The 14,331-nt window shown below is 33.8% G+C and overlaps 1 protein-coding gene across 3 annotated transcripts; it reads left to right on the top strand.

The window, feature by feature from the left end:
- Positions 1-4,114: 4,114 nt before the first annotated feature.
- LOC129806211 (keratin, type I cytoskeletal 9) lies at positions 4,115-14,012 on the top strand. Of its 3 annotated transcripts, XM_055854631.1 has the most exons (5): positions 4,115-4,183; positions 4,592-4,676; positions 9,663-10,083; positions 10,192-10,266; positions 13,518-14,012. In XM_055854631.1, exons 2-5 carry the CDS (start codon positions 4,622-4,624, stop codon positions 13,909-13,911), a joined length of 945 nt encoding a protein of 314 aa, XP_055710606.1. In that variant the 5' UTR covers positions 4,115-4,183; positions 4,592-4,621; the 3' UTR covers positions 13,912-14,012. The 3 variants fall into 3 exon arrangements, with proteins under 3 accessions (XP_055710606.1, XP_055710607.1, XP_055710605.1); XM_055854632.1 differs by lacking the exon at positions 10,192-10,266; XM_055854630.1 differs by having other exon boundaries at positions 4,130-4,676.
- Positions 14,013-14,331: the final 319 nt, after the last annotated feature.

The following is a 14,331-nucleotide window of genomic DNA, read 5'->3' as shown; positions in this document are numbered from 1 at the left end:
TTTTGCATTAAAATGAGAAGATTAATGTGTGGAGGAAGCATGAGATGATCTTTTTTTTTACTGTCTTCCTCGTCTCTTTGAGCTCCCAGATGTCTTATTCGCGTCATATTTGTTTCTTTTAGGTGAGATTTTTTCAGTCTTACGTATGCGAATCGGTATGAAAAATTAGGTACGAGATAGGTCTAGGAATTGGTGAGGAGCTCGTCTTTGGTCCCCTGCATCCCGTTGCTTTAACTTAAGGAAACGGTGAGAGATATTAACAGACGGTTTTCAGTAAACATTAATTGATGACGATCAGTGACATCAAACCTATTTTTCCTTTGAAGAAGAACCGGATATTTATGGTTTGTTTCTGGAATAAAATCAATCAGTCGTGTGTTATAATATTTTTAAGTGTGTCTCAGCTAAAATAAGTGTCTTCGAAACAGTTCGAAGTAACGAAATACAACAAACAACAGAATACAAACGGATATCAAGTAAGTAATAAATATTAGCTGCTTACAGTAGACTCTCTCTCAATTGGGCATTTGGGGCAAAATGTCATCCGGTTTAGCGATAGAATTAAACGTCAAAGCCTTTGTAAATTCCACAAAAAGCGCTCAATTATAAAGAATCACGATAAAATAGGAAGAACTGCAGCGAATTTGAGCAAATTTGCTTCATAATTAAACGTGAAAATTGTCAACAAAATTTTTCGCCCGATTGAAAAAGACCCGATTGAGCGAGAGTCACGCCTCTGCAGCAAGAAGCGTTAAAACCGAATAAACGTCAAATGAAACATGTACGTGGATGGTCAAAACGCTACTATACAAACTTACTTTGACGTTAATTCGGTTTCAACGGTTTTTGTACACCTCTGGTCTACTGTATTTTTAAAAGGCCTTCACATCGTAACGCTTTAATCCAGAGGTGTGCAAAAACCGTTGAAACCGAATTAACGTCAAAATAATTTTGTTCTGGTAGCGTTTTGACCATTGACGTACGTGTTTCATTTGGGTCCCGGTCAAAATCCCGAACGCTAAAATCCCGAAGGCCAAAATCTCGAATGGGCCAAGATCCCGAAAGCCAAAATCCCGAATTCTTAAAAGTGTCACGGGTACTCCCACGATTGTACCCGCGCTTGATGGAGGCAAAGGGGAATCTTCTGTGTCTTGGGAAATTATTCTAAACATTTTCCTCCATATAATTTCATCCCTTTCATGATTTTGAAAATTCGGGATTTTGGCTTTCGGGAATTTGGCTTTCGGGATTTTGGCTTTTTCGGGATTTTGGCGTTCGGGATTTTGGCTGCCACCGGTTTCATTTGACGTTAATTCGGTTTCAACGGTTCTTGCATGCCTCTGCTTTAATCTTTTAGAGCAGAGCAGGTGTGAAAGGACCGTTTGAAATCGAACAAACGTCAAATGAAAATTGTACGTCAATGGTCGAAACCGTCAAAACGCTACCTGAACAAAATTATTTTGACGTTTATTCGGTTCCAAACGGTTCTTGCATACCCCTGTTCTAGAGCCTCTAACTCGACCTATATTTTTTTTGATTTCTTGAATTTGAATTTATTTCATCTCATTCTTGACCTTTCCCAGCCCCCGTCTTAGCGTTGACAAGCAATTGCTCACACTGAATTTTCAACAAGCAATTTTAACTCAAATCAAATTCAAAATTTAACGTTTTTAGTCTTAAAAAACTTCCAAAAAGAACAAATATTTAGATATAATTCATTATTCATCAAATATTGTAATAAAATCCATAATTTTAATTAATTTATTTATAGTGTCCAATTTTAACCTCAAAGAAAACTGAACCGGGGTCTCGCATTGAAACATTTGCAGGCACTTCAGAAAAAAAGCCTTTTTGTTTACGAAATAGGTAATTATTTTATTAGAAAACTTCACGTACTGTTAACAATAAAGATTAGCACTTAATTTAACTAAAATTAGCCAGAAATATGACATAAATGTTAAACAATACGAATAAACAACAGTCACCTTCCCAGCAAAACTTCGATCTGCAATTCTGCACTTTTAAAATTTTAACGTTTCTTGTCATTCAATCGGATACTTCGTGTGGCTTCGGGATAGTCGTGCGACTTCGTGAGCATCGCGAATTTCTTTCGTGTTTTCTAACCATTTCCTTCCCCTTCGTATTTTCTATTATGGATGATTTAATAATGTATAGAATTTCCATTGATTGGAGATCTCTTAAAAATAAGAGACAAGAGACGGTTGGATTTTGAATATGCATGGAGGGAGAGAGAAAGAGGAAAAAGTGGTGAATGAGATCAGCTGGAAAGAAAGTAGGGGAATGAGCGGGAACCAGTCAGAGAGTTACGTAAGAAGACTTGAAAATCAAAGAGACGTGAGGAGAAAAGTTATTAGTTTATTTAGTGAAATTTTTATAAAAATATTAAATTAAAAAATACAGAAAAACGACAGTGACGTAGAGTTAAACTGTGTTCAGTCTAGTAGTGGAGAAATTGGTGGAAATAAATAATTGGTGAAGGTGAAAATTGTGTTTCACTGCCTCAGTGGATTTGGTGAAGGGCATTTGGCGGTCATCAAGGAAACGTCTTCTGGAAAAGCCAGCCGCCTACGTTCCGGATCACTGTTGAAGACATTTACTAAAGGAATATATATTTCCAGGTAAACTGGGCAGGAAGAAGAGGGTATTAGATATCACAGAATCCTATCACAGAGAAATTATTGTTTACCACAGGTACGTGAATATCACAAACGGTAGAAGGAAGCCCAAGAAACACACAGTCCCTGACAGATTTATAACACCACAATATATTTATAGGTAATTCTCCACAATAATATTGTATTATAACATTATAATAATATTGTAAAAAAGAGAAAATTGTTGAATAAAAATTGAATTTTAAATAAATTGAAATACATATTTTTATGTAGTTAAAATAATGTTTAGAAACATTAGAAAGGGTAGAAGAAATGTAGAAATCATCTAAATACTGTAAAGAAATTCTGCCGATAATTTTAAAATTTTCTATAGAAATTCTGCAGAAAATTCTGCGGAATTTTCATACAACGATCGGATCCACCTTAGAACAAAATTCTGCAGAAATTCTGCTGAGTTTTCGGCAGTTAGTAATTCAAATCTGACGAATTTCTGCAGAATTTGCCGGGTGGGTTATTGTGTTTTTTATTGGAAAACATGGTCGATCGATGAAAAATTCGATAGTGAAAAGATACACTTTTAAATTTTCTGAGAAATTAACACATTAAAATTTGTGAATATGAATGGATTTTCGCTTTATTTGAAGCAAAATTAACTGAATAATGAAACTGTGGTATAGAAAATATATAAATATAATAATTTAGTACTGTATTTATCGTGAAAACAATTATGTTTCCATTTAGAGTAGCGAAAAATTTCCATTTGGAGCAGGTTTTGAATTAGCTTAATTTACCCTATTCGAATTTTTCAAACTCTACTTGTGAACAGTAAAATAATTGTGTGGTATGGCAAAATGCAAGTAGACAATGTGATAGGAATTTTGATTTCAAAAGGGCACTTTTGAATCAAAATTTTGATTTCAAAATTGCACTTTCGAATCAAAATACATTAATTTTGAATTCTACTTTGTTGTTCGTGTCTGTGTCTTGGCTGAAATAAAATTTATTATTTTACTTTAGTTTACGGTGCTATTCAAATGGAAAATGAACATGTTTTTTTCAGAACTTTACTGTTTTCAAGTGATTCTGCATTATCGACTTTTCTTTGTGTTGATTCCCGTTTCGACTGTTTTTCCCAGTCCTTGCCGTCAAAACCACCAAACAGTCGTGACAGGAACCAACAGAAACAAAAGTCGATAATGCAGAAGTACTTGAGACCATGTTCTCAAGCAGAAAAGTGTTTAGAAACATGTTAATTTTTAATTAATAGCCCTATTATTCTATAGAAAGATTCTTCCTGCAAAAATATTTTTTTTTTATAAATTTGAAAAAGAAATTAAAATTTCACATATTTTGAGCTTCCTCTCAAAATGAATCTCACCTACCATAAAGTAAAAGAAGCTTATCACTGGTTTCTTTTTGCTTTTTTTCCATGTCTTTGCCCAATGCTAAAAGTTTTATAAAGACGTCTGGTCAGCGAATACTCCTCTTATTCCCAGTCAGTCAGTTGTGATTCGATCATCAGGTGCTAAACAACAAAATTTACAGAGGTACATACTGGAAAAAAAATTATTAAAAAAAAAGTATTTCTCTCAGTGATTGTGAGCTTCTCCAGAGAACTTTTCGGAGCATCCTCTGCCCTCTACAATAATCGCAGATTTGCATAATTTGTGTCCAAGCAAAAAAGTTCAAGGTTTCACAGTCAAGTTGGTTGGGAGTGAAAAACATTTTTCGCGGTCGCAGATTTTGCTGCATGTGACGACATTTGACGACTTTATACACTTGTGGTGGATCTTCAGCAAGAGCTACACCAAAAAATTCATTCCTCTGTGATTTTTCCCAAGAAAAAAAAAAAGATTCGTTAGGTGTTGTGTGAAAAAAGTGCTCAATTACCGTGAACAAATTATAACCGGGCAAATTACCATTCAAAAAAAATCTATCGGAACTTTTCGTTTCAGAAAGAGCTTTATCTACGATCCAGCAGAAGAATGAGATTCTACGCGGGATTTTTCACCCTCTTCGTCATCATTGAATTGACTTTTGGTGAGTCTTAAAGAAGCAGTTTTCTTTCATATTCATAATATTGTTTTTCTGTGATAAAGACGGGTTTCCGACGAGCAAACCAGATTTGATGAGTGAGTTTGTGTTTCCTGTAATGAACATCGTTAAAAGATGTTCTTGCAGCTGAAAGAAATGATTCATTGTGCTAAGGAAAAATTTGAACAAATGTTTTTACTTCAATTAAATTAATAAAATTGAAAGTATCTTCTTGGTCTTGTCATTTTAGTATTAATGAAATTTTATTTGAAGATCGCTTAGGACGGTTAATTTAAAATGGTACAATTGGAGCAAAATTTATTTTCGTTCTCTATAAAAGAAGTTTTAATTTAAGAGAAATGTGAATTACGAAAAATGTCTCATTAATTCATTAAGATCCATAATATCATACGGAAGATCTTGTCTACTTTCAATTCAACGTGAGTTTTATAGATAATAAATTTTATCAATAGCTGTGATCGCTGTGATTATTGATCTTAGATTTGCTAATCTCTCAAAAATATATTTCTTTTATGTCCATTTAGGCGTCTTCTATACGGGGGGATTTCGAAATGCATCCCACTGTGCTATGCACCGATGAGTCTCGGGAAATCTCCCCTAGTGGTTCATTCCTGAGATAAATTTTCTCCATCCTCTATTATAAATTCTCCAATTGTGCTCTAACTAAAATAGATAGTCTGGAAGACTTTCTATTTGATTTCGAAACGTTTCAAACGTCAATCACACAGTATTTTACAATCAAAGAATTTGTTAAAGATAGGTAAAGTTAATATTTATGCCTGGTGACGAATACTTTATAACAGAGGAGTGCAAGAACCGTTGAAACCGAATAAACGTCAAATGAAACATGTACGTCAATGGTAAAAACGCTACCAGAACAAACTTTTTTTGACGTTTATACGGTTTCAACGGTTTTTGCACACCTCTGCTTTATAAGAAAGAGGAGATGGGGCACACATCCTCTATATCAAAACCGTTCTACCGCAGGATTTTATGCTAATATTGTTGCTAAATTAAGAAAAAATCGTACGTTTTTATTTTCCTATAAATAAACTTTAACAATTCGACCATTAATAAAGATTAAACGATGCATTCAGAAGAGTGATCGATATCGTGTCCCCATTTCACCTGCTTTTCGACTCTTAATAACTTTGAAAAGAGTTTACGAGAAAAACTTTTCTTGAAATACAAAAAAAAAAAGATTTAAAATTTTTGAAATGTCAAAATATTCTATTATAAACAGATTGAGCTTTCGAAGAGGTAGATTTTAAGCGCCAAAAGATAGGCAGAAATGCACCGGTCTAAACTTAGTGGGTGATGTTTGTGTCAAAATGGCGGTTTCGAAATAAAATCCCCCCGTTTAGATGCTCTCTTATACTAGGGGATTTTGGTTCGAAAAATCCCTTTCGAAATTAAAAAAAAATACTGAGTTTTATCCCGGTTTATTTTTGACTTTGACCAACTTGCCATGTGACTTTAATTTTATACAATAAACACTGTGCGACACGTTGTGGGTGTCTTTGACGAGAGTGCCAAAACTTGTTAGAGGGTCATTTAAGGATCTCAAATCTGCAATCCGTTTGTCCGGGTCACCTCTAGATTTTTTTGAAAAAGCATATTTAGTTTTTTGATGTTTTATAAAATTCAAAAATTCATATCTCCGGTTCTAATTATCCGGTTGTAGTCACATAAAGCTAAACTGACGCGTAATTTCATCCTCTATAACTCTTGTGAACATACCAAGCATCTACGATGAAAATGAAGTATATTTTTTAAAAATTTTTTGAAAAAGGGCACCTAAAATGGTGCATTTTTCTGTGTTTTTTCCATCTTCTAGTAATTTTCCCACTTTAATAGAGCATTTTATATGTCAAATAACTATGCCTAAAAGTTAGAGAATTTAATATTCTTTCATTTTCTTTTGGTTTGAATTTTCTATCATAATTCGTTTATTCACAATAATTTTTTGAAAATAAAGTGCATTAAAATCTCTTATTATATATAATTATATTAGTATCTTTGTCTAACCTACTGAAGAGCATTCTCTTTTGCACTCTCACTTACAAATTTCATATGAAAAGAGGTGAAATGAAAAAAAGAGACGTATTTAGAAATAGAGAGAGAAGATTAGCTGTTATGAGTGGCAAAAAACTATTCTTCTCTCTTTATTTCTATATACATCTCTTTTTTTCATTTCACCTCTTTTTGTATGAAATGTGTAAGTGAGAGTGCAAAAGAGAATGCTCTTCAGTAGGTTAGACAAAGATACCAAATAATTATATATAATAAGAGATTTTATTTTTATAATAATGCATTTTATTTTCAAGAAATTATTGTGAATAAACAAATTAAGATAGAAAATTCAAACCAAAAGAAAATGAAAGAATATTAAATTCTCTAACTTTTAGGCATAGTTATTTGACATATAAAATGCTCTATTAAAGTGGGAAAATTACTAGAAGATGGAAAAAACACAGAAAAATGCACCATTTTAGGTGCCCTTTTTCAAAAAATTTTTAAAAAATATACTTCATTTTCATCGTAGATGCTTGGTATGTTCACAAGAGTTATAGAGGATGAAATTACGCGTCAGTTTAGCTTTATGTGACTACAACCGGATAATTAGAACCGGAGATATGAATTTTTGAATTTTATAAAACATCAAAAAACTAAATGTGCTTTTTCAAAAAAATCTAGAGGTGACCCGGACAAACAGATTGCAGATTTGAGGTCCTTAAATGACCCTCTAACAAGTTTTGGCACTCTCGTCAAAGACACCCACAAAAAGGTAAATTTTGTCGCACCGTGAAATCAGTGACATCAGAAGTGAGCAAGAACCGTTTAAAACCGAAGAAACGTCAAATGAAAATTGTACCTGGAAAATTGTAACGCTACCTGGATAAACTTATTTTGACGTTTATTTGATTTTAATCGTTTTTTGCCATACTTGAGGAAATTATAATATGAATGACAGAAGGATTTTATCACAGATACAAAATACAGGGAGTTTCGGGCTTACGCACATTTTCAGGACCGAAAAAACCGCGTGAAATATCATTAGGGGAGACTGGGGTAGAATTAGACAATTGTAGATCAATAACTAAGCTTCACTTTTATTAATAATTTTGATTGAAAATAATATTTCATAATAAAGAAAAACCACCAAACATTTTCCAGCGACGAGCTGTCAAGAGCAAAATTTTCTCGGAAATTAAATTTTTATTACACAACCCAGCTGACACGAGTTTGAAAAATATTTGTTTCACCCACTTATTAAACCGATAAAAATATAATTTTTGGTTTTTATTAAAGTATAATAGTTATATTATGTTACTACAGTGATTAATTATGGAAATAAAAATATAAAATATATTTTAAGTGGATTTATCGGAGTTAAATCGGTTGCGGCATCCGAGTTTTGCAATCGTCGCAGTTACATGGGCTGACAGTAGTAAAATTTAAATTGAAATAAGGAAAAATAAAATTTGTATAGGGGAACCTAGGGTAAAAAGTCACAAAACGGATACTTTATTGTTCATGAACTATCGGAACACCTGAAAAATGTGTAATCGGAAAATTCTTAACGGAAATTTACAGTTCTACTCTTAGGTGATTCTGTTCTAACTCGAAGTCACTTTCCAAAAGTTGATATTGTCATCATTATTGAAAATTCTAGGTTGAATAAAGCATCAGGCATGGGATAATTCTTGCATTTTCTTCTTTCTAAATAAAAGAAATATCTAGTTGATAACTTTTGACAGGAATTTTAATTCTTTGAAACTTTCTCACAGATCATTTTGCTAAACTAGGATACTAAGGAACTAAACAAGGATCCTGAATAATTTTTTTTAGAACCTTATTTTTTTTTAAAGACCTTTAGCTTTTCCCTGAAGCAAAATTGAATCGGTTCCATATGGAATCAGAACTATAATAAACTAAGTAATAAAAATAGAAAAAACGGTTCTGCATACATTTCGGATGAATACTCAATTAGGGGAAAGTGCCCAGCTTCGTACGATCCCTAACTTCGTTATGACTAAGATTTTCCTATATTTTTCAATTAATTTGACTCATCGGACTTATATTTTAAAAACCAGGGGAAAATGTTGAGTTTTTTTTTTAATATTATTGCGAATTCACATTATTCAGAAATACAGGAAAAATTTTAGTCATTACGAAGTTTGTGATTGTACAAAGTATCAACACTTTCCTCTATATCTAATTTATAATAACTACAGGAAGTTCCGCTTTCAAAGACATTGTCGGAACGGTCGGGATCGCAAAAAAGCCCGCGAATTCACTGCAGTGACACATAAAAATTGCATACCCACAGGAGAGGTCTTTACGGCGTTATCACACTTGTACATTAAAATTTTAATGTGATTCACATTAATTGTCGCTTGTGAGCGTCCAAATATGTTTTTCGTGTCTTTGAGTCACTTAATATTTGGGTTTTTTTCTATTTATTGATAAAGAAGTGGACTTGGCCTGCAAACATAAGTTTAAATTAACCTAAAGCATAAATATTTTTCACATTAAAAAATTAAAGAGAAAATCGCATTAATTTTTCGCATTAATGCTATAAATCAATTTATATCAAATTTTGCGGGCCAAGTCTACCTTTTTATCAACAAATAGATCAATTTTTGAATATAAAATGATTCAAACACACAAATTACACATTTGGACTCTCACCAGCGACAATTAATGTGAATCATATTAAAATTTTAATGTGCAAGTGTGAACACAGTTAGAATAAGCTACTGAAATGCCGCTATTTTCAGCGCCAATAAGGAAATGTATTTCAAATTTACCGTGTGAAAAATATCTGCATACATTTAGGGGCACTTCAAATATTATTTTAGAAATGAGCTCCCAATAGTAGGCAATTCATATCAAATTCTTTCAATCCGTTTTCACTTAAGCCGGAACTCCTTATAATGATGCCCTGATATCCAATTCCATCTCTAGGCTATTCTACTTCTTCCGGTGCTGCAGCAGGAGCTGGTTCTTTCGCATCCACAGGGACTACTGGACAGGCGGGAGTTTCATCCTCAGGAGCGCTTCCTAACACTTACACTGGCAACACAGTGAGCAGTGTGGGAGGTAATTATGGAGCTCAGTATCCTTACTCGGACAACACCGTGGGCACTTCACCTTACGGAATGACAGGAGGAGCAGGTGGATTTGGCGGAGTTAGTGGAACAGGAACGGGAGGAGATTACTCTGGATCAAATGCAGGAGCCTTTTCTGGGGCAGGCGGAGGATCATATGCTGGAACTGGAGCTGCACCCTTCGTCCCTCCAGGCCAGTATCCTCCCCTTCCGTCACAGTATGACTACCAGAATCTCTTCCTCAACTTCTGGAAGAGTCTCAGTGATAACTATGCCAAGTAAGTTGATTTTCTGGCTTAAACTTTGGCTGTGCTTAGTGGAAACTCTCCCTGGAGACTGGAGACCGAAGGTGGAGGAGTTTAATAGAAAAATTTTATGATTCTCAGTGCTGCAACCATGACCTTTGCCTCTCCAGGCGCTAATGCTTTTGCAGCTGCCTCTTCTGGACCATCACATAACGAGTAACAACTCTTTCTTCTCTCCCCTTAAACACTTTTATCTTGCATGAACTCATCCAAAATTTCTTCTACGCATTATCATTTTTATTAATTGTTCCCAAACGGAAATCATCAATGAAAAATAGAGCTTTGATTTGAAGTTCTGCAAATGATCGTAAATTTTTCTAAAGTAATTACATAAGAGAATTTGTGGAAGATTCTTGTTCTTTAGTCATTCTATTTCTGTAATTTATTCTACCGACGACTCCAACAAACAACAAACGAGTATTGTTGCTCCCAGAATATTTATTATTATATAATTTTTTCTGCAGAACAACAGACATTTTTCAGTTTTGAAAAGTAAGATTTCAATTTCTTCTATCGTTTATCTTTTAGGTGTTTTTAAGGGATTGATTTAGTTTCAAATTGCGCAACGAATGAGGATAATCATATCATAAAAATCCAGTGATAATTGGGCTTATGGTAGGTGTGATTCTTTCATTGTAAATTCGGATTAGGGGCTTATTCGAAGTCCAGATAAACTCAAACTTTACATACATTTAGAGCGGAGGTGTGCAAGAAACGTTAAAACCGAACAAATGTCAAATGAAACATGCACGTCAATGGTCAATACGCTACCAGAACAAACTTATTTTGAAGTTTATTCGGTTTCAACGGTTCTTTCACGTCTCTGATTTAGAGCCTTCTGTAGGCTTAATGCCAAGTATCATTTGAGAAAAGTGTAAAAGAATGAACAAAATTATCTGAAAAAACTTTAAAGTCGAATATCTCGGATCTGCGAAAATACGCGCAAAATTCCGCGATCCACGATGATCCGTAAAGAATATCTTAAAGTGCTCAACATGTTATAAGAGAGTGACAGGCATATTGAGGAAACAGTTAGTGTCCACCGCCGTCTTAGCGTTGGTGACCAACCTCCAAAGAAATCCAGTGGAAAAGCTCTTTCGCAGGTTGTAAATATAAGCCGTCTGAGTCTAACAAGTTCAGAAAGTACAAGTTAAATAGAGAATTAAAAGAAAAAATAAAAACAAGTACACGCAATTTTTGACGGTCTTTGTTCCTCTTTCTCCTATCTCCCCTCCAACCCCTAAAATCCATTTTTTTTTGGTTTTTCTCAAATTGGTCCAATCTTTTTGAGTGATATTCGGATAAGTTTTGGGGATATCGTAAGTGAGCATTTCATTGTCTTTGGCCGGAAAATTCGCCATTTTAAATTTTGAAAGGTTATATAATGTTAACCACTTTGGACGGCTCATTTTTCAACTAATTTGCGTAAATTTAGATTTTTTTTGGAAAGGTCTTGAAATTTGTTATCCGGACATATTACAGTATGCTCTCTCTCAATCGGGAATATGGGGCGAAATGTCATCCGGTTTAGCGATAGAATTGAGCGTCAAAGCCTTTGTAAATTCCACAAAAAATTCTCAATTATAAAGAATCACGATAAAATAGGAAGAACTACAGCGAATTTGAGCGAATTAGCTTCATAATTAAACGTGAAAATTGTCAACACATTTTTTCACCCGATTGAAAAAGAGCCGATTGAGTAAGAGTCTACTGTAGTCCCAAATCCAATCGGTAATCAATAGATCAAATATTCTTAATTGGTTTATTTTTTATTATATATTTTTAACAAATAATAAACCTGAAAGAAACAAACTGAGGTTCCGAATATTGAAAAAAAGTAAAAACATCAAAATATTTCGTAAAATCTGAACAATGGTAGAGGCTGTCACTTGGTTTATCGGTAATATCTTTATTTAGGAATCTAAAATCTCAAATTTCTACGACCGTTCCCATTTTCGCAGCAACTGTTCCTACTTTCGCCGTTGCTGTTCCTATGTTCGCCATAATTGCTCCCAGCTTGCTATTTAAGTTATCCTTACACCAAGCACTGCGGTTTTGTAATCAGATAGTCGACTTCAGAGGACAAGACTTACAGAAATTCATAGGCATTATAGGGATGCTTGTCCACTGAAGAAATGGTCGAGAGAGTCTAAGTAGTTTAGAAATAAAAATTAGTGTTTGGTGCTACTCCGTGTTTGGTGGTGCCCCAGTTTTCCCTTATACTATTTTTTTTCTAATCCTATTTTAATGTTTTAAAAGGAATTTATCTAAAATATGTTTATAGGAAATGTCTATAAGCCTTTGGATGTTTATTTATGTTATTTCTGTATTTTCTCGGTTATTAATATCATAAAACGCATAGAAATAGGGTAAGTGTATCAAATTTCGGTCAGTTTGCAATTTCGGCCACATCTTTTATTTCTCAAATTTCCATGACTTTTTAATTTTTACGTACTCTGGAGATTATTCAATGCAAAAAAAACAAAAATATTTCGCTTCGACGAACGAGATGATGAAAAAAAGACTTTGGAATAATTTCGGAAGGGCAAGGAACCATAAAAATCAGGGTGGTCGAAATATTACCCAAATCTATGTCTGTACTTTTCTTTTCATTCATTTTAAAATTGATTAAGAATGATTTGTGGAGAAAACAAAGACTGTAAGCTCTCGAAAATTTTGTTAGTTCAAGTTACCCTACTGAAAAATATATCTTCTTTGCGTACAATTCAAACCATTGATATTCAATTGAAATTTATCAATTCATGACTTCCCGAAGACCTAAAATTCAATCCAAAAACAGTGAAATAATGTTTAAAAATACATTGCATTGGTAAAATTCGCAACTTTTGCTTGTAAAATTAATTAATTTAAGAAATTATAGAGGAAAGTGGGACTTTTGAATTAGGACTTTTTTCGCTTTAAATGGAATTGGACATTACCATGGGATAAATCAGCTCTACAAATCAATTACAGAGCTAAAATACAATATAAGACTAAATTTCATTTAAAAATAAGAGAAAACGCCCTAATTCAAAGCTGCCCCGCGTCTCACTATCACATTTTTTGTTTATTAATCTCGTGAAATATTCTTCGTAACTTTGCACCAATTAAAGTTTAAAAAAAAATAAAAAAAAATAATCCACAGAGATTAAGAATGTTCCTCTTAAATTGATTTTTCGGTACAAATAAAATCTATTTTAAAAATCCATGACTAACAATTATTAACTTCATGCGATTTCCTTCATTCACAACCGAATTAAAATTCATGTTTTTTTCTGGCAAAAGCACATAACGCAGCTTCCCAATTTGCATGTTTTCCTTTTTGATTGTTTACCCAAAAATAGCCATGAATTTTTGATTACAATTTGATAAGATCTCGTGGTAAAAATAGTTCCATTTTCATGCAGATTGATCAGCCAACAATTGGCCCAACAAGCGGCTCTTTTCAATCAAATAAATGCCGCTGGAAGTCGCTTTGGAGGTGGAGCAGGTGGTGGAGGTGGTGCTGGTGGATACTATGCTCCCAATTTTGCCAGCTCAAGTGCTACCTACGGTCCAGATGGATTCCATCAGACAGCCAATATTGTTCCCGCCAATCCCAATTCTCCGAACGTTGACAGTCGATTTGGACCTGAAAATCCCATTGTAACCATGTCCGCTGGACAGCCAGGATTCTATGGAGTCTCCTCGTCGAGTTTCTCAACATCTTCCGACATCAATGGTCAGAAAAGTTCCCACAGAGAGGCTCAAACATCCATCAATGACAATGGAAAAGTTACAACTTACACCGTGAGATCATAGTTATTTCTCAGTACTACTCACCCCCAAAAATCCCCCAAAATTCCCCCTTCGCAAAAAAAGAGAAGATCAGTAAAAAAATAAAATAAAAAGAAAAATCCCAATTTGATGTTTTTACTGTTCCAGGATTGTTGTGAGGTTCATCAATCAAAAACTTTTTCGTTATTTCTACAATTTCGCAGAAATCTCAATGAGATAGTCGCACATGATTCTAAATTCGTCATTTTCTCACGTTTTGCGCATCTTTATGCGACTTTTTCTTCAACTGGCTATCAATGTGATAACCTCGGTGGAAAGTAGGAGCAATTTTAAAACAATTCAACCATGATAAATGCAATTAAAGTGCGATTTTTATTGAGGATTGTTGATAATTTCTTGTGTTTCATGAAACATCTATGAAACATTATGTGAATTAAAACTCCT

This window comes from Phlebotomus papatasi, chromosome 3 (genome assembly GCF_024763615.1).
Source record: "Phlebotomus papatasi isolate M1 chromosome 3, Ppap_2.1, whole genome shotgun sequence".
Taxonomy (NCBI): domain Eukaryota; kingdom Metazoa; phylum Arthropoda; class Insecta; order Diptera; family Psychodidae; genus Phlebotomus; species Phlebotomus papatasi.
This window is presented reverse-complemented; position numbering and strand designations above follow the sequence as displayed.

Coding starts and splice junctions, on each gene's coding strand:
- LOC129806211 (XM_055854631.1), top strand. CDS start 4,622: ATGAGATTCTACGCGGGATTTTTCACCCTCTTCGTCATCATTGAATTG. Junction 4,677..9,662: donor CATCATTGAATTGACTTTTG/GTGAGTCTTAAA, acceptor TTCCATCTCTAG/GCTATTCTACTTCTTCCGGT. Junction 10,084..10,191: donor CTCAGTGATAACTATGCCAA/GTAAGTTGATTT, acceptor TATGATTCTCAG/TGCTGCAACCATGACCTTTG.